This window comes from Musa acuminata, chromosome BXJ3-6 (assembly GCF_036884655.1).
Source record: "Musa acuminata AAA Group cultivar baxijiao chromosome BXJ3-6, Cavendish_Baxijiao_AAA, whole genome shotgun sequence".
Taxonomy (NCBI): Eukaryota; Viridiplantae; Streptophyta; class Magnoliopsida; order Zingiberales; family Musaceae; genus Musa; species Musa acuminata.
In genome coordinates, this window is record NC_088354.1 from 37,410,504 (window position 1) to 37,430,135 (window position 19,632).

The 19,632-nt window shown below is 36.8% G+C and overlaps 3 protein-coding genes across 5 annotated transcripts; 1 reads left to right on the top strand and 2 right to left on the bottom strand.

Annotated features, from left to right (window-relative positions):
- Positions 1–1,331: 1,331 nt before the first annotated feature.
- Positions 1,332–3,219, bottom strand: LOC135639626 (desmethyl-deoxy-podophyllotoxin synthase-like). The gene is made up of 2 exons (XM_065153468.1): positions 2,321–3,219; positions 1,332–2,231 (listed from the first exon to the last, which is right to left on the bottom strand). The coding sequence occupies exons 1-2, from the start codon at positions 3,212–3,214 to the stop codon at positions 1,596–1,598; spliced, it is 1,530 nt and encodes a 509-aa protein (XP_065009540.1). The 5' UTR covers positions 3,215–3,219; the 3' UTR covers positions 1,332–1,595.
- Positions 3,220–12,029: 8,810 nt separating this feature from the next.
- Positions 12,030–19,409, top strand: LOC103989869 (uncharacterized). Of its 3 annotated transcripts, XM_065155845.1 has the most exons (6): positions 12,030–12,262; positions 12,755–12,790; positions 13,541–13,597; positions 18,012–18,535; positions 18,604–18,687; positions 18,916–19,409. In XM_065155845.1, the coding sequence occupies exons 1-4, from the start codon at positions 12,233–12,235 to the stop codon at positions 18,234–18,236; spliced, it is 348 nt and encodes a 115-aa protein (XP_065011917.1). In that variant the 5' UTR covers positions 12,030–12,232; the 3' UTR covers positions 18,237–18,535; positions 18,604–18,687; positions 18,916–19,409. The 3 variants fall into 3 exon arrangements, 2 of the variants coding, with proteins under 2 accessions (XP_065011917.1, XP_065011916.1); XR_010497502.1 differs by having other exon boundaries at positions 17,963–18,687; XM_065155844.1 differs by having other exon boundaries at positions 18,012–18,687.
- Positions 13,611–16,158, bottom strand: LOC135640952 (desmethyl-deoxy-podophyllotoxin synthase-like). Its single transcript, XM_065155843.1, has one exon. It carries the CDS (start codon positions 15,277–15,279, stop codon positions 14,599–14,601), a length of 681 nt encoding a protein of 226 aa, XP_065011915.1. The 5' UTR covers positions 15,280–16,158; the 3' UTR covers positions 13,611–14,598.
- Positions 19,410–19,632: the final 223 nt, after the last annotated feature.

Genomic DNA, 19,632 nt, shown 5'->3' on the forward strand with positions numbered 1-19,632 from the left:
CCTGATGTAGCAGTCAATTACATGGTCGTTAATCTTCGGGATAGATTATATGGCTGGTGTTCAGTCTACCAGCTGTTCTTCCTTCCCATTTCTAGGCGCACAGCTAAAACCAAAAAAAGACAACTCCCTAAGAACTTCAGATCCTGTCACACTTACAAAATGTGGCAAAACTAGTCAGTCAAATGGCAACACTACTACCCTGTCTAAAGATGAGAGAGGGAATAAAATTGACCAAGGGATGCCTTTGTCCTCTTGGATCAAAGAGACCTGATAAAGTGATTGCCCTCTCTATCAAAAGAATGTGTGAATCGAAGACCGAGCTACATTTCCACATAGGGAACACATAGCATTTCTAGAAATCACAAGAGTAGTGAATCTATCCCTTATTACGAGATAACAGTGCAATAGCTTCTAACAAAATATCTTCACCGTAGGGTGAATGCACAACTAGCACAAACTAAGCCATCCATCCCGATCAGAAAACAAAAGGACTCATTAAGAAAAGTAATAAGTTGACTTACAAGATGGTTTCTAGATGCTTCATTCTTTCAAATCCAATCGAAGGTTTTCTTTGTGCTTCATGCTTTCAAATACGACAAGTCAAAATGCAAAAAATTTCAGATACGACAGAATCAAACGTAAGCAAAAACTTGTTGACATCCTTCGTCTGATCGCAAATCAAAGAGCCAACTGAATCCGAAGGCAAAAAGATGAGAAACATAGTAAAAGGTCAACGTAAGGGATAAAGGGACTTTGAAAATCCATATTTCAAATAAAATACTGGTTGATTCGCCATGAAAATGCTTCCTTGACCAAAAGTAATGTTGTACTAATCTTCCATCTTGATTGTTATATTAACTTTCAATTGTTTTTTTTTTAGACATCAAGACATAAGATATTAATTAATTAATTATTTTTCCATTGTTACCTTTACAGCTTTACAAGTTTTAAGACTGGTGAAGCATGAAAGTGATACTGAAGTTAGGTCATCCTATTATTATGCACTTGATGATTAGATGCCTTTGCCTTACGCTTCCAATAATAGATATACCATGTTGAATATGAATGATAGATACAAATTGGATATGTTATGCCTTCAGGCGTTAGCTTATGTGTTAAGAGAAACTTTACAGAACCACTAATGATCGAACAAGCTGTAAAGTTCGAATTTGGTTTATTTGGATACTTATATTTATCTTGGTTCGTAATGTCTCTTAGTTGGACTGGAGATACAGTTGACTAGAAAACAAGCCAAATCAAGATTTAGATGAAATTTTACGGTATCCAAACTATGCTTTATCGTAACATTCATCACTGACAATAATATTTAATTATTTCAAAAATCAAAACAGAGACCTTTTTATTTAATTTAATATTATTTCATTATATTAAATTGCCCATAAGAGGCTTTTACATGAAAGAGCCTCTCATACCTATCAACACTGTTTATATGAAGTGCAACACATATCTGTAACGATGCTACTACGACGATGACAATAACGACGACGACGACGACACTGATGAAGACTCCTGAGTTGAAGTGCATGTATGAAAAGGACAAGAAACGACTACGAGTGTTTGTTTTTGGATAAAGGTCAGGTCACGGAGATAGGAATGCGAGGGATGGCACGCAGGCAGAGGTCTGACCTCCTCCGGCACGTAAGCAAGAAGGTCTCGCTCATGTCCAACTCGTGAGGCTTCCCTTCATCTCCCGTTGGGAGCTCCCAATCAAAATTGTAGAGAACGCAAGCCAGGGAAAGCTCTATGCTCGCCAAACCAAATGACATCCCGGGGCACATCCTCCTGCCTGCCCCGAAAGGTAAGAACTCGAAGTTGGTTCCCTTGAAGTCGATCATGGAATTCCTACTCTCGAATCTCTCTGGCTCAAACTCAGTGGCATTGTCCCAGTATCGAGGATCCCTTCCCAAGGCCCAAACGTTCACGAAGACTCTCGTCTTCTCTGGTATCTGATAACCAAGAACCTCGCACGCCTCCCGGCACTCTCGGGGGAGCAGCAGAGGAACAGGAGGGTGCAGCCTCAGAGTCTCCTTGATGACCAGTCTCAAGTAGTTCATTCCGTTGATGTCGTTCTCCGTCACCTTTCCCTTTCCTCCGACAGTCTCTCTCACCTCCTCTTGCACCCTCCGCATCACTCTTGGATTCCTCATCAGCTCCGACATGGCCCACTCCAGTATTGTTGCGGAGGTCTCGCTACCCCCACCGAGCATATCCTTTACGTGTTTGTTTCAAAAGGAAACCAGAAATTAGATTCTCGAAACTGCGACTGTAAGGAAAGATTAGGGTTTCAAAAAAAGCATACCAGCATAATAGCTTTCATGTACTCGTCTGCGAACGGGAATGACAGGCGACCTTCAGCTTGAACTCTCAGCATCACATCGACCAAGTCCTCCTCCTCCTCCGGTTGCTCCTCGGACTTCCTCTCTTTGTGCTCCTGAATAATGCTATTCAGGATCGCGTCCATTTCACGGTGGAACCTCTGCATCTTGGAAGTTGCGCCACTGAGAAGTTTAATTATCGGCCATGACGGGAATAAGTCCGCCAAACTGAAGCCTCCGGCAGCTTCCAGCGTTTGCGTCACTATCCGTAGGAAATCTTTCTGGTACTTGCACTTGCTCCCGATGATGGACCGTGCGGCTATGTCATTAGCCAACAGCGCAAATTTCCTACTGAGGTTCACGGTGGAACCAGTGTTGGACAACAGGACTATCGACTGCACAAGATTATGCACCTCCTCTTCCCGGATAAAGCGAAAAGATTGGACTCGCTTGGCACTCAATAGCTCCACGATGCTCATCTTGCGCAGCTCCCTCCAGTGTAATCCATACGAGGTAAAGCCGATGCCCCTGTCACCGTATGTGGCGGTCTGGAGAGTCAGGTTGGTGGGCCGAGAGGCGAAGCTGATGTCGTGGGTTTTCATGACCTCAGCAGCCGCTTCGACAGATGAGACAACGAGGGTGGGGAGCTCACCAAGCTTCAGGAGTATGACGGGGCCAAATTTCTTAGATAAGGCAGTGAGGGAATGATGCGGCAGGGCATTGAAGAGATGGTGCAAGCTGCCTATGATAGGGAGCTTAAATGGACCAGGAGGCAGTTTGGCACGAGCTCCTCGACTGGACCTGTTCTTCTTGAGAAGCAGGAGCGATACGAGGAGGACGAGAAAGGAGAAGAGGAAGGCTGTATTGGTGAGATCCATGCTTAATTAGTTTTCTGGTAATGAGACACCACAGGCCCGTCCACCCTTCTTATAGACATGACAGTTATGAGTTTCGCGTGCAGTTTCCCGTTTGCGTAATGACAGACGTTATCGTATCATCACAGAGTTGAATTAGAATAGTTGACATATGGCATTAAACCGGGGTGGAAATCGACTCACCATGTTTTGTGACTGGTTCATCTGGAACAAAGTCGATGGTACAACAAAAAAAATAATGGGATCACAATGGTGGCGGTCAGATTCTGCAGCTACTTTACAATGAGAACAAACTATAAAATACGATAAATAATTGTTATATATATATATTATTTTTTCTAGAATCTCTACCTACGCCAACTTTCAGTTTGTAGTCGATTGTTTCGCCACAAGCAATCCGCCATGGACGTGTTCCTACTCCGAGCGTGTTAGTTTCATTCATCATCTTTTTTAGCAAGTTTCGTAACGCAATTGTTTCGTTGCATGTGTAACTTATATACGTGACGGTGCTTAGTTTTTGTATATGGCGTCGATGTGTTTTTTTTAGCGTTTAAAGGTACAAATAACATTCATTTAAATCAGAAAAACACAGCAAGTGGGTTGGACGACATGCCTAAGTTATCCTGTTTACCAAAAAAGAAAGTTAACCGGTGAGCTTTGCAATTAGAGGTTCTTGGTACGAAACTTAGGACAAAAGACTGTAGAGTGGCCATCAAAGCTTGATATCAGAGATGATGGCTCTAAGGTACGATGGGATTTCCTCGGAGCCATTGATGACGGAGATGAGGGATTGTGAATTAGATTAAATCCACAAGTTGATCGATCCAATGTAGATCCTCCGCATGTTTGAGCGCTTCCAGGACAGCAAACGCTTCCGCCATCAAAGGGTTATGTGCCTTGCAAGAAGAGCAGCCCGCGGTCATCGTCGTAGTATAGGAAGGGTAAAGGAAGCAGAATCCTGTACCTGCAGTTTGAACATTGAAGGATGCAGCCAAAAAAGGGATCCAGGGTAAACGACTGACGTGATCTTATCTTCAAAGTTAATTTGGAATAAAGCTATCACTTGTTACGTTAATTTTGAAGAATATGCAAATCTTTAGCATCATATCACAATGTTTTGACGATGGTTCATCTGGGACAACATTTTCATGCGGCACTTGAAGGAAAAGTCGAAAGTGTAATCCCTCATGCTCTCAGGAACTTTCTAACGATGCATCAGGGTCGGTCTAAAAAATGTAAAGAAATATACATTAAGAGTTTCCTGGTGACCCTCGTACGCTGCTTATATCAGAAGTTGCTTCACAAAGGTGACTAAAGCTTCACGAGCCTTATGAATGGAGAGCGGAAAAAAAGATAAAAACAGAGTTTCTAGATTACTACGGTTTGCCCTATCTTTGTAACTATGAGTTTTCGTGGTATGCCAAGAATAACATCGCACCGTTGAAGAAGATCATCTATATCATATATGGTGGGAAAGAATATTCTCTATTTTGGCACGTATCATGTCATTTTGATTCCGTGAAGTCATGGCGATGGAATGAGTCTATCGCTAGAGGATGATGGTTCACCTTATCTTTTGTCATCTACAAACAGTGACATGATTTGACAGTCTACTAGAGATTAAAAGACAATACCGTAGACCAGCAAACACGAACAGACGATTCGCCGGCTTCCTAGGGATTAAAATACAAGAGCTTAGACCAGCAAGTATGAACACAGACTTGCTAAGGTATCATAGTGTTTCTTGACCTGTTCCCTATGTAGAGTGCACATTTTGGCCGAAGGAGGGGTATCGATATTTTCAAAGTTGATATATTGACATGGATGTGGCTATGTCTTCCGATATGAAATGTCAATATGGGTTTGTTAATAGAGCTAGATGTCAAAATAGTTTTCTAGGAGAGTAGATGCTGTCATATGCTAGTATTTGACCAGGGTGCAATATCCTCCCTAATTACCAAGAAATGTAGGTGTATGATTAATCTAAAGTTGAAATCGATATTATAAGACTTATTCATATCAGAGTTTTACTGGCATATCAGACATTTTAGAAAAGTCATACTACAACTTTGATGTCGCGTCTATGTGCATAAAAGTCAGATGCATGTACGTTATCTACAATTGATTCACTCTTACAACGCAATTTATGTTTTGATGTGATATGATACTAACCTAAAATTTGATTAGCTCGCGATTTGCAACTGGCAGCAGCGCAAACATAAGCTGATGTTTACGTAGTTGATGAGTCGACGCCTTTGAAGTTTCAACAGCATCCACTGTCAATCTGACTGGGTGATACTGATGGTTAAGAATTGCAGCTCCCTCTCCACAAAGCCACAAAGTTGACGGCATCTGCTTGATTATGTCCACTCTTGGACAAAGTTTACCTTGGTGGTCATAATCTATCAAAAAGAGTTGGATCACAACAATAGATAGTTTTTAGTCAGAGTTGATCGAGGAAAATCCGACTTTGACAGATGATAGTGATAAACCATTGATTTGGTTTGAAATTTTCATCCATAAACGTCAATATTATAAACCTGCAAGTCCTAATCATAATGAAGTATGCGTGCAACTGAGAAGCACTCGAGATATTATTTATGCAGATGCCATCTATTTGAAGTTCATATTTGCATAGGTTTAGTGCTAGGAAAAGTATATTTCAATTTATTTGCATGCGTACATCAACTATCGGAGGTAGAATTAGCTTCCTTCGTCATATACATGACAGTGCTTAGTTTTGTAAATAGCTTCCATGTCACGTGGCGACTTCCATGACAGTCTTCCTAATCAAATTGCGTTGATTTAGAACTGCATTACAAGTCTTTACACCACAGTGGCCATTAGTTTAGTATCATATCAAATCACAATGTATTGGAACAGGTTTATATGTATATACATACATGGAAACACTCAAAGACACGGCCGGCCGTCTTCAGAGGCCATCAGTTGTATTATTTCTTTGAGCATGCGGTAAGAGGAATTGCCAGTTGGAAGTCAAATCAAGAATCCCAGGTTTGGACTGTTGCCCTCGTTGAATAGCGTTCTTAGAAAGGGCACCCACGAGTTCTGGGTGCAAACCAGTGGACCATCTGCGTGCATCTCTGACGCGCAACAATGAATGGACGATTCTCAACCCTCAATTAATGCAAGCACAGATTGGTGTATCCAAAAGTTTTGTAAGATAGTGATCACGTTGACAATGCAACGTATACCAAAAATTTGCAAGACAGTGACGAGACAATGGTTGACAATGTAATAGACGTTGGTCAAGTTTACGGTTCCCTCTGCGCAAAGCAATCGTTCATATCCATATGTTTTTCTTACTTGTCTCTGTATCAAAGAGCCATATGTTTTCTTACTTTTCTTAAAATTGCGAACGGTTATGAATTTGACTGTGGTTTGCCCTCTCTTCTTATCATGTAGCTACGAGTTTTTGTGGCTGTCTTCCGATCTGAAATGACGGAGTGAGTTTCTCGATAGAGCTAGATGTCAAAATAGCTTTCTAGGAGAGTAGATGTGGTCATATGTTAGTATTTGACCAGGGTGCAATACCCTCCCAAATTACCAAGAAGCATAACTGCATGATTAATTCTACGTTGAAATCGATATATAAGAATTATTCTATCAGAGTTTTCCTCTATATCAGTCATTTTAGGAAGAGTCATACCAGTACACAGACGTCAGATGCATTGGCTTTATCTACACTTGACTCAGTCATACATCCCTGTCTATGTTTCGATGTGATGTGATGCTAACCTAAAACGAATCTGATTAGCTCACGGTTTGCAACTTGCAGCAGCACAAACATAAGCTAACGCGTTCCTATGGTTGATGAGTCGACGCCTTTCAAATTTCGACTGTCAAGCTGACAGGGTGATGGTCGATGATTAAGATTTATAGCTCCCTCTCCATAAAGCCATAAAGTCGACAGGATCTACTTGATTATGTCCATTAGTCGTCATAATCCATTAGCAAGAGTTGAATCACAAGGGATTTTATGGTTTTAGGTCAGAGTTGATCAAGGAAAATTCGACTTTGAAATATGAGAGTGATATGGTTTGGTTTGAAATTTACATTCATAATCTTCAATATTCTAAATCTGCAAGTCCTAAAACACGGATCACAGTGGCCATTAGTTTAGTATCATATCACGATGCCTTGGGACAAAATTTGTGTGGCACGTAAAAGAAAAGTCGAAGGTGCAGACACTCAGAGACGCATCCCGTGTTCATAGCACGTTGTCTTTAAGCATGTAGTATGACGGCTGCATACGAAGTTGACATATCGAAGTCAAATTCTTAGATCCAAGTTTAAACTGTTGAATTCGTTGAATCGTTATCTTATAATGGGCGCTGACGAATTTTGGGTGCATCCCAAAACAGCAATAATGAGGCACGCAGCAACGAAAGGCGACTCTCAATCGATGCGAAAAACACAGCGGTGTATCCCATAAATTCGTAAAACAGTGACGAATGAACGGTTGACAATATAAGAGTTGATTGATAGTTACCTTTCTCGCTCTCTGGCGCACAAATCAACAGTTCATGTCGACACCTGCAAAAAAAAATTTCTACTTGTTTCTGCATGAGAACAAACGATAGTGCATCTATCAACGTTTTAAGGGTAATATCGTGATCCCATAATGTTTGAGGTCAGAGCTGACCCAAGAACTCTTGACTTTGTCGGATGATGATGTCGTATATATGGATCGGTTCCGTAGAACCATTTAGTTAATGAACTGATTACAGAAACGACAGTAATATAAAACAACCGTAGAGAAAGATAATTGAGAACATCTAATGCATTTACTCTTTAACTCGTGCTTTTGTCTTCTTTTCATCCTCCTCTTTGGAACTCTAATGTCCCGTCCTGATCAATGTGGCTGTCGTTGGGATTCCATGACATTATCGCCATGCTCGCATGCATCTTGTCCTCGTTGTTCATGGCCGTAAGTGAGATTCCACTGTACGCCATTGCTATCGTAGAGTAAATAGGAAAAAATCTACTATAAAAATAATGAATATATAAATATCAAAGGTTTTTTTTTCAAAACCTAAGTAACAATAATAAGAAAATATTCGAGATATAAAGATTATATCACTGTACACAATATCCAAAATTTCTATAAATAATAACAATAAGAATATGTAGATCTTATATGAGAATAAGAACACTATCTGAATAATTAAGAAGTCTCTGTATTATTCTGGTCTTTTTCTATTTTTTTCTCTTATTTTCTGTCATTTTCTCTTTTTGTTAATCATGTTGCTGTTGTAGTTTTCTGCCCCTAATTTTCTGTACCTTTTTTACGGCTAACACACCCCCTTATTAGATCTATATTTAGGTTAATAAGGGAAGTGGGTTATGGGTTGTTAAAGCCCACTATAAGTTGAATCAATGAGTTGTCGGTCCAATAACCTCTCCCTTCAGCTCATAAGGAAGGTCAATATGAAACCATACCGACCAGCTGTCGACATATCTCTTGTCTTTCTTTTGGTAAGGTCTTTGTTAACATGTCTGCTTCATTATCATCTGTGTGAATTTTCAGAAGTTACGATTGTTTCTCTTCAAGTACATTTCGAATACAGTGGTATACAATATCTATATGTTTTGATTTGGAATGAAAAGTTTGATTCTTACACAAATGGATGGTGATCTGGTTGTCACAATGCACCACATAATTTTTTTGTTTCAGCCCTAATTATTGTAACAATTCTTTTATTCATAATATTTCTTTGGAAACCTCTACAACAGCAATATATTCTGCTTTTGTGGTAGAGAGAACAATACATCTTTTCAATCTGAATTGTCATGACACAACTTCCCTTGCAAAAGTAAATATAAAACATGATGTAGACTTCCTCGTATCAATATATTTTACCATATCTGTATCTGTGTAACCTATAAACACACGTGGTCTACCTTCGAAGCTTAAATAAATTTTAGAACTCTCTCTGAGATATCTAAAGATCTAATTCATTGTTGTCCAGTGTTCTTTGCTTGGATTTGCAAAAAATTTACTCGTAACACCTACTACATATATGATATCCGGCCTCGTACATACTATCACGTATATTAAATTTTCAAATGCTGAAATATTCAAAACCTTTTATATTTTCTTCTTCTCCTCATCATTTGATGGACTCTAAACCTTTTTCAATAATTCTTGATATATTTCACTTGTGATAACCAAATCTTCTTGTTTTTTCTGTCATGTAAAATCTAAAGAGAAATTTAGGAATGACATCATATGCACAATAGAAGAACAGAAAACAAAAACCTTAAATTCCTAAAAAGGTATTACGAAAATTGTTATATAAAAATCCGTAAAACTTAAAATCACGTGTGAAATAGTTATGTTACCTCGGGAGATCGTATATCCCTAAATCCCTATTAATCTGTAGGAGATGATAAAGGAGGTCAAGCGTCGTATCCTCCTTTCTAGTGATGATCCACATATCATGGTTATGATGATGCTCCTTAAATCGTTACCCAAAACTCGACATCTACTATTTAAAGAGAAAAGGAGAGAAGATAATAAGAGGTGACAACTAAAAAAAATATCTAACCTATAGGTGTTTGATACTCTTCTATTTATAGAGGCTTCATGTCAATTTAACTCTAATTGATCTTGTTTTATTGAGTATTGGATCTTCGTCCAACTACCTAAACCTTTTAGATTGATGGATCTCTATCCAATAATCTCTCGTTGAATTTTATTAGATTTCAGGATCTAATAATTAAGAACCTCATATCTCATCATGAATCTCTATCCAATAACCTCTCGTTAGTTTTACGTATATCAATTTCTACGTCCAACTCACACACTCACACCTTTCGTTAGGATTTCAGTGTATGTCATTACCGCATTACTCGCATACATCTTGTCCTGGTGATCACGGCCGTCAGTGGGATTCCAATACGCGCCACTGCTACCATGCTCGCATGCCGTTGACGAAGTCGCTTCACAGTGAATCCTCTCTCCTCCTCTCTCAGAACTTTGCATTATCCGTGAAACTTCAAAACCATCACCCTTGTTTTTTTTGCTTTGTTGTTATCTTTACGATCTAAAATATTCCTTTTAATTTCTTCTGCTTTATGGTTTCTACTGTGTGTTTACTAGGGTTTTTCTTCATATAAATAAATTCACAGAAGTTGGAGTGAAAGGCAATCGATTGGTGAGAGGCCAAACTTTCGTGTTATATCTTTTTACTTCATCAGATTGTAATGTTTTAGATTCTACAAGATGGTTAGCATATACTGATTAAGATTCAGTGACCGTTAGGATTAACCCTGTGACATGATAGTCAAGTTGAATCTTTATTTTGATGTCAGTTGTAGAATAACATGCTTTTTACTTTTAGATCGTCCTATTATGGACATATCAAAGGTAAGCAAGAAGGGAGCTACACCATAAAGTGATTTAGTTTCCTAAGTGTCAGTTTATGAGATAAGGGTGATATACTGATTAACCCTATGGCATGATAGTTAAGCTGAATCTTTATATTGATGGTTAGGATATACTGTGATATCCAGGAAGACTATATTGATAGTTAAGTTGAATCTTTATATTAAGGTGATATCCAAGAATGTTCTAAATATAGATGAATTAAGCTTTGGAAAGAGTGATTAAAAGTCAACTAAGATGTGCAACAAATATCCATAATGATTAATTTGATTTTGTACCTTGATGAACAACAATTGGAGCTATTTATTTATGAAAATAATTAATAAAAAAAACAAAGAAAAGAAAAAAGATTTGTATATGATTTTTATCGATTTAGAGAAGTCTTATGATAAAGTTTCTATACATTTATTATGACGAGTTTTAGAATAATAATATTTATTTATAAATTATATCAATAATCATATTCAAGTTCAACCTTCTTAGTCTATTTTATTTGTTAATGATATTATTTCGGTTGGTGAGAGTTTCAGTTAAATTACTTATAAGCTTAAAAATTAAAAATTTTAAATTTGGGTAGGACTTCATTCAATGTATATAATGTAATTATAGTAATACTAGGAGTAGATCTAAAGATACAGTTAATTTGGGTGGACATCAAAATCTATTAAGTATAATTTTTATATATCTCGAATCCATTATTCAATAGAGAATCAGATAAATATATAATTCATAAAGATTAGATAGTTAAAATGGATAGGAACATTAAGAATTTTGTATGATCATCAGATACCTCTTAGATTAAAAAATTTAAGATTATTGTTAGAATAATAATATTATATAAATTTGAGTGTTGATCAGTTAATAAATAATATATGTAAAAAAATTTATTATATCACTAAGATAAAAATATTAAAATGGATATATCGAGTTACCGTTAAAAACATATACTATTAACTATAAAATTTATGCTACAAACATTTCACTAAAGAGTATTTATTGATAAACTTGTCATTGAAAAAAATTTAAATGATAAAACTAATTTGTCATAAGATGTCATCACTAAGTGTTTCTAATTTATAAATTCGTCACGATATTGTTACTGTCATAAATATATATTTTTTCTTTTTTGACGATAATTTTATGATTATAACAAATGTTAATTTATTGGGCAAATAGTATCTTTATTGTTACTAAACTATTAACACAGAAAGATCATATATTGTCACCGATACTTATTATGTAATTTTTGAATTTAAAGGATTCTATACATTAATTTTATGAGGGATGCACGATCTGGACCGTAGGATAGTATGTGTTTTTTGGGACCTTCGGATTGCTCGATCCCACGATCAAGATTAAAAAGACAAAGAATACCCTAAATGCTTAGACTCGCGCTCTGCTGCCAGAGGCGGATCCCGTTACCAACGGCCGATTCCATCTTTTGGAGAAGCGAAACCCGATGTCACCGTCGGCGAGACCTCAGTCTCTTCGTCTTATGGAAGAGCGACCGAGCCTCGCTGTTGCTACCGCTGCTGTCCGAGGGGCTTCCCCGGTTTAGGTTGAGTTCATCATCGACTACCTTACCACTTCTTCTTCCGCCCTTACGATCGATGCACATCCATCACGTAGCTACTGACGAAGTAAGCTATTTCACTTGGCATTTGCATTGTTGTTTTATCCTTTTCAACAAGTTGTGTGCTCTGGATGGCATTTCTCTTGTTCTTAGTCAATTGGTTGAGGTTGAATCGACCCTTCCATTGATAGAATTTGTTAGAAACATCAAGACTATGCGTCTGATGGCAATGAGGAAGATCGGTTTTACTCAAAACGACCCCTATTCTGTGACTAAAATTTTGCCTTATAATATTTTGTAAGAAAGTGATATTACAAATCAACATTCTTTTTTCTTTTGAGATTGAAACTTATAATATTATCAAGTAAATGTGAGTTAGTACCAAAATTTAGGGCTAAAGAGAGGGCATCATCAAGATTGCTGGAATCTTAAATAACTTACAAGTGGAAGAGCCAGCAACGCGACTGATGTGATCATGCATCATGTATTAGTATCTGTTGTCAAAATTATCTTTCCAATTTGTAATATTGATGGTAACAACTTTGTTATGGTTCTCCAGATGGGCATTCCTCAGATAAATGTGTTGGACCAGGAGGTACTTTTCTTTCACATTTTAGATTATTGATTTGTCTATAACATTATGTAGATGATTGAAAAGTTTTCACCGATGTGTTTGATAGGCTTATCTAATTTAATTCACTCACTTGATTTTTGAAGTGGACAATAAAATGTGGTAAATACTTGGTATTTATGATTTGCTAAACATCTTAACCTGATGATGATGATGATGATATCGAATATAAAGAATCATTACCATTGATATACTTGCATAGTAACAAATTTCAGCTGTTAAATAGTTTTATACTGGTTACTTTTTACTAAACAAAGCAGAAGTCCAATTTTGTTCTTGTTGCATGTGATGGTTTGACCTAATCTTAAGCAAAGATTACATATATTAAAACTTGGAACTCACACTTTAGCTCTTTGGTCTGTTTATTTTAAGATATTAATATATTATATAATATTGAATTAAAGCTTGTTGTATCTTTACCTAGAATGTGATACTTGATTAATTATATTGCATGTTTTTATTTATTGTCGGACACCCTTTGCTAATTATGCATCATATGGTATATGCTGCACTTAAGGATTTCTTCAGTATTGTTATACTGTCATCCCCATCAGTTTGTTTAGCTTCCGAGATCTCTTTCCATATAAAATTACTGTTTGAAACTAAAATTTACTTGCATTTACTAGAGCATTTCTTTCTTTCTTTATGTTGGTTAAGGCTTGGTGATTTCTTTAGAAATCTCTTTTATAAGTTCTCTGATTTGATATATTGCAGGTTGGTATGGTGACACCTATGTGCCTACATCTAACATCCAAAGATCTGCTAGATAAGGTCAGTCCTGGAAGATTTGAAACTCCACAAAACTGAATAATACAAATCGATAACTCTACTGGTCTTTTTATTTAGTTGATTAATATATATGTAGATGCCTTTGGACATTAGTAAAACCAAATATAAACACTCTTAGAACAATGTTCTTTTGGAAACAATATTCTCTTAGTTCTGAATGATTTCGATTCATGGAGAATTTTTATCAGCATATGAAATCAAGAAATGGGAAGAAGAACGAGAATCAAAGTATTTTCATTTGCATTTGGTCTAGCATGTAATCTTAATTTGATTCAATTGCGACTTAGTGTTGGTATATAATGAATTGTTTATGATGGAGTTTATGCAACTAAGCTGACCATGAAATTCTTCTTTTAGTTTACATATATAATGACCATAGATTTACATATTTTATGTTTTATATTTTAACAATAATTCTTATAATATCTTGTGTATCATATCTTATCCAATTCCATGGTTTGAAGCAAAAATGGATTGGATATTTATCATATTTTCTTCGATTCATACTCAAAATAATGCTTTTAGATTATCGCTGACGATGATAATGGATCAAATGTCTTGGTATAAAATTAGATATCCATGTCTACTTATCGTTCTTAATATCAAGTAGGGATTATAAAGAGTTGAGTTTTTTTTTTTATATACTCGGGTCTATCTGGATTTAGGTTATCTTTTAATTAGGTCTAAAGACATAATGCCATGTCAAATTTGGGGTTTTATTAAAATTTATCATGTTGTTTTATTATTATTATTATTATTATTATTATTATTATTATTATTATTATTATTATTATTATTATTATTGCAAATAGTAAATGATGAAGATGGGATTTGAGTTAGGACACCAGCTAAGCTTTATTTGAACATTTTTCTGTGGATATATTATTTAGTTCTTTTAAGAAACCAAAGCCATGGATTTTATTAGCACCACTATATGAAACACAATCATGTAAATATGGTGCTACGATGAGGATGTGGTGGGGTTACAAAGGAATCCGAGGGATAGCACGCAGACAAAGCTCTGACCTTCTCCGGCATGTCAATAATAAGGTCTCGCTCATGTCCAACTCGATAGGCTTTTGTTCATCTCCTGTTGGGAGCTCCCAATCGAAGTGGTAGATAAGAGAGGCAAGGGAAGTCTCTAAGCTCGCCAGCCCAAATGACATCCCTGGGCACATCCTCTTTCCTGCCCCGAAAGGTAGGAACTCAAAGTTGGTTCCCTTGAAGTCGACCATCGAGTTCCTCCCTTTGAATCTCTCTGGCTCGAACTCAGTGGCATTGTCCCAGTATCGAGGATCCCTTCCTAAGGCCCAAATGTTCACTAACACTCTCGTCTTCTCTGGTATCTGGTAACCAAGAACCTCGCTCGCCTCCCGGCACTCTCGGGGGAGCAGCAAAGGAATCGGAGGGTGCAGCCTTAGAGTCTCCTTGATTATCAGTCTCATGTAGTTCATTCCGTCGATGTCTTCCTCTGTCACCTTTCCCTTTTCTCCGACAGTCTCCCTCACCTCCTCTTGCACCCTCCTCATCACTCTTGGATTCCTCATCAGCTCCGACATGGCCCACTCCAGTATTGTTGCGGATATCTCGCTGCCCCCACCAAGTAGATCCTTTAAAATGTTCATTGCAAAATGAAACCAGAAGTTAGATTCTCGATAGGGCATCCATGAAATTGCCACTGTCCTGCAAGATTAGGGCTTCAAAGAAAGCATACCAGGACAATAGCTTTCACGTACTCGTCTGCGAGGGGAAATGACAGGCCACCGTCGGCTTGAACTCTCAGCATGGCATCGACCAAGTCCTCCTCTAGTTGCTCTACAGACTTCCTCTCTTTGTGCTCTTGAATGATGCTATTCAGGATTGCATCTATTTCCCGGTGTAATCTCTGCAGTTTGGAAGACATGCCACTGAGAACGTTAATTATCAGCCATGCCGGGAATAAATCGGCCAAACTGAGAACATTAGGTCATATCTCAGTGAAACTACTTGATATTTTTTTAATTTGTTGAGAGAAACACGATACAAAGGATCGATTACTCCATTTTGATGCAATATTTGATTATGTAGATCCAATTTAAATTTTGAAACTTCCATTTGCAATGTCATTGTTCTTGGCCAAAGCACTACACTATAGATGTTATCTTGTTTCCACTGTATTAGTGTGACTGCTTTACTTTTCTAGAAATAAAATTTAGGCTCACAACCTACCACACATTGAGAGCCGTGGAAATTTTAAGCAGATTGACGTGCTACACTTCGGTTTCATGTATTATGGAGTGATTTCTCACAAAAAGTCCATCTATTTATATTTTTTTAAAGGAAGTGCCTCCGATTACTGTAATTTCCGAAGAATCCTTCATTTTTACCTGATGCTTGGTCTAATTCTGATTTGATAACACGTTATTATCTTTTTTTTCTTCTCTTTCTCTTTATTTTTCTATGGATCGATCTATAAAATAAACTGATCTAGTTATAATGTTTCTGGTAACACTAAAAAAAATTATAAAATAATGTTTCTGGATAAATTTTGTAAAAATATTATGTTTTTATGCTATGTTATGATATTTTCAGTATGCTAGGAAAATATTGTAATGTAGTGTCAAAAAAATTATAACTGAATTGATTCATCTTATTGGAAACACAAGCCAGTGGTAAACTGCTTCGGACTCCTACTGATGATTACACCGATGCCTTCCAATTTTTTCCTTATTGCTTAATTATATACAACCTTTGATCCTTATCAATATATAACAATGCATATAATTATTATGTAACACATGATTTAGAGCCCCCCTAATGGGCCTCCCATCCCATCCCTTCAACAAAAATATTCGTAGAAATTAAGATGCGAATAAATTATTACTGCCTTCCATCTGGATAGCATAGAGAAATTTCCTCCCTTGATATATAAGATTAATTATATATTACTAATTAGCTATCTTTAGCATTTCAATCCTTATGTTTTCAAAAGTTACATTGAGATCTTTATACTCATGAAAATGAAACATTTAATCTCGTTGCTTCAATAAAATCTCTCTCTTTCTTAATTTTTAATTTTATGAAATTATATTTTAATCCTGTATAGGGGTCTCAATATTTTACTTTCGTAAATATAGGGATCCCAATGTAGCTTTTGTAAGTGTAAGAATCGAGATATTAAAAATAATTAATTACAGGGGATAATATGTAATTAGTCTATATGGTATATTATTTCTCATCAAGCCTTCGAAATGCTTTTGCTGATATTAAAAATTGAAGAGAAAATATGTTACCCTTCATTAATGATTGAAGGCCATAAGGATATCATGATTTCATGGCCTCAGATGCAATCACTCCTGGAGCACTAGGTTGAGAACTCAAATCATGCAACTAAATGATGCATCACAATGAAGTGGATGAAAATATTTTTTTGTTTTCATTTGTGAAATTGCATCTCCTATTTGGAGGGAAATTGACCGTCAAAGTGGATAGAGAGGATGAGTTCAAATGTTAAACAGTTAAAGAGGAGAAGAAGATTAGGGGGTTAGTCCTTTCCATTACTCAACATTATTAAGCATTCAACCTCCATCTACTTCAAGAAACTACCATCAAGTTCTAACTCTATAAGGCAATCACCAGCAATGTCCTTTTCTTATTGAGAGTGCATTTGAGATATTTTCTATGAAGACAAAAGAAGAGAAAAAAAAGCTGCTGCCCAACTCACAAAAGCTTTTATCAGTTTAGAAGTAATTTGTCAAACCTGGATTATGAGAATAGCCCGACTAGGTTTGGATTGTGAGAATAACCGTCCTCCGCACCAATCTTCAAGAGTGGAGAAGAAAGGTCAAGGATGAGGATCCTCGATGCAGCGCTGGACCTCTTTAGCAATGAGCATCTTTAGCATATTGTCAAGAGACAACCTACATAAGTAGATTTAAAATTTTAATAAATAGGATATGACATATAGCAGATGTTGTAGAACTATTGGAGCAATATCTTTTATCAGCGAGCATCTTTACCTTGTTATCAAGAGAAGACCTATCATTCATGACAAAATTACTCTTAAGTATGTTTTCTGGTAACACTTGTATCATTATTAAATATGATAGTCAGAAATCCATTTTTTGTCAACTCGACCTTGGTAGTTTCTCTTTGCGTATCATACATAATTATGCATAGAATAATATCTAAAAGACAACTTCGAAGATGAAGATGAAGGAGAAATTTTGTATGACATTCTTGTGCATATGCAATTGTAAATACACACATATGGATATATGAATGTGTGCATTTATAATTTATTCAATGATTGACAAGAAATCCACTTTACCATATTTCGTTAATAGCCATGGAATTTTCCTTTTTCAGTTATTCAAGGAACATCTTATATGCTAATTCAATGTGCCAATTGCTTTAGCTTCAAGTACCCGATGAATCTTTGTCACTGCTTATGGGAATGGGTTACAAAGAAAATGCAGCGAAAAGGGCGCTAAGAATGACCGGTCAAGACGTTCAGCCAGCAGTTCATTTCCTGGTTGAAGAGCTAGGAAAATACTCAGGAAACAGGAGAATATTCAGCGACAAGGAGAGATTTTGTATAGCTCTATACTTTGCCAGAGAATGTTTTTATCTTATTTTTTAGTTAATGATTGTTGCTGATTGTATGAACTTGTAGAGAACAGAGGAGATATGGTACTAATAAATCATGGCATATAGCATAATGTGACAGATGTAATGGCTTTGCTTCTGTGGATTGTGAAACATTAGATTGTGTCAGGCACTTATCAGATTGCTCTCTGGTGTCTAGGATCAATACATGTACACTACTAGTCAATCTATTTTGCAGTTTTGATAGAGATCTTGCTGCACAGGCTCTTAGGGTGAATGAAAATGAAGTTCAAAAAGCGTTAGATCTTTTGACAAATCCTGAGAGCCCTTCAGGTACTTGGTTTTCTTTAGAGTGCTTCTCTATTATCATTTTCACTAACTAATGACCTTTTGACTGCCAGAGTCGACTTGGAAGTTGGGAGTATCGGATTCTTCAGGTGCAGACGTTGAGGAATTAGTATCCATGGGGTATAACCGATCACCAGGTATTTCATCGCTTCATTTATTCCTCAGACAATCAAGTGTTTCATGCATTTATTTCAGACCAGGGTACCCTTCTCGTGATGACTCCCAGGCATCTAATGTTGCCCTAGTTATCTGACCATACTTAATTTTTACAAACAATATATTCGATATGCTTGACCATAGATCTCCATTAGCTCCAGTTACACTGTCAAGTACTTGCGTTCGGAATTAACTATTCTTGACTGCAGTTGTGGACGCTGTGCAAAGGTCACGTACCAAGGAGGATGTGTTGAAACTTCTTGTCGGAGCAAATTCAGAGGATAGCCAGCATGCTACAATCAACCAACCGAAAGATGATTAAGGGCCATCAGCTGCTTTAGCTAATGATGATAAAATGGATCTGGGAGGAGAACACAAATATGAGAGAGACGAAGCCATGGAATATGAGCTTGCTCCTTTGGCAGACTACAACACGGAAGTAATGAAAGGAGAGGCCACAACAAAGTGTTTGGCCATTCTGGATTCAAAAGCCAATGCAACATAGGAAATAAGATACATAGGAAGAATCCCGTAAATAAGTAAGATAGTGTAGTTTCCTTTTGTATCCTCCAGCATTAATATATTATTATAGAAGATACGACTGCGATTTCTTTTTTTAAGTAGCTTTAAGTTTTATTTTTTCTCTTTCTGTAATCATCATTTCCAAATGGGTTTTTATGTATTTCTGGCAATGTGCACCCAGTCGCCGAGAGGTCATATATGGTGTTTTACGTTTAAAATATCTTGCTTGAAGGGAAAAAACCTGATCTAGTTGTTACGCTAAATTTACATTCCACTTTGGTTGGAAGTGAATAGTTTTGTTGACTTTAAGAAATTTACACTCCACTTTGGTTGGAAGTGAATAGATTTGTAGACTTTTAGATGGTTTCAAGCATAAAGGCATCTCTATTCCCATTCACAAAATT

Excerpts from the sequence above, each read along its gene's own strand:
- LOC135639626 (XM_065153468.1), bottom strand. The coding sequence starts at position 3,214 with ATGGATCTCACCAATACAGCCTTCCTCTTCTCCTTTCTCGTCCTCCTC. Across the intron at positions 2,232-2,320 it reads ACATGAAAGCTATTATGCTG|GATATGCTCGGTGGGGGTAG; the intron begins GTATGCTTTTTT and ends AAACACGTAAAG.
- LOC103989869 (XM_065155844.1), top strand. The coding sequence starts at position 12,233 with ATGCACATCCATCACGTAGCTACTGACGAA. Across the intron at positions 12,263-12,754 it reads ATCACGTAGCTACTGACGAA|ATGGGCATTCCTCAGATAAA; the intron begins GTAAGCTATTTC and ends ATGGTTCTCCAG. Across the intron at positions 12,791-13,540 it reads TAAATGTGTTGGACCAGGAG|GTTGGTATGGTGACACCTAT; the intron begins GTACTTTTCTTT and ends GATATATTGCAG.
- LOC135640952 (XM_065155843.1), bottom strand. The coding sequence starts at position 15,279 with ATGCCCTATCGAGAATCTAACTTCTGGTTTCATTTTGCAATGAACATT.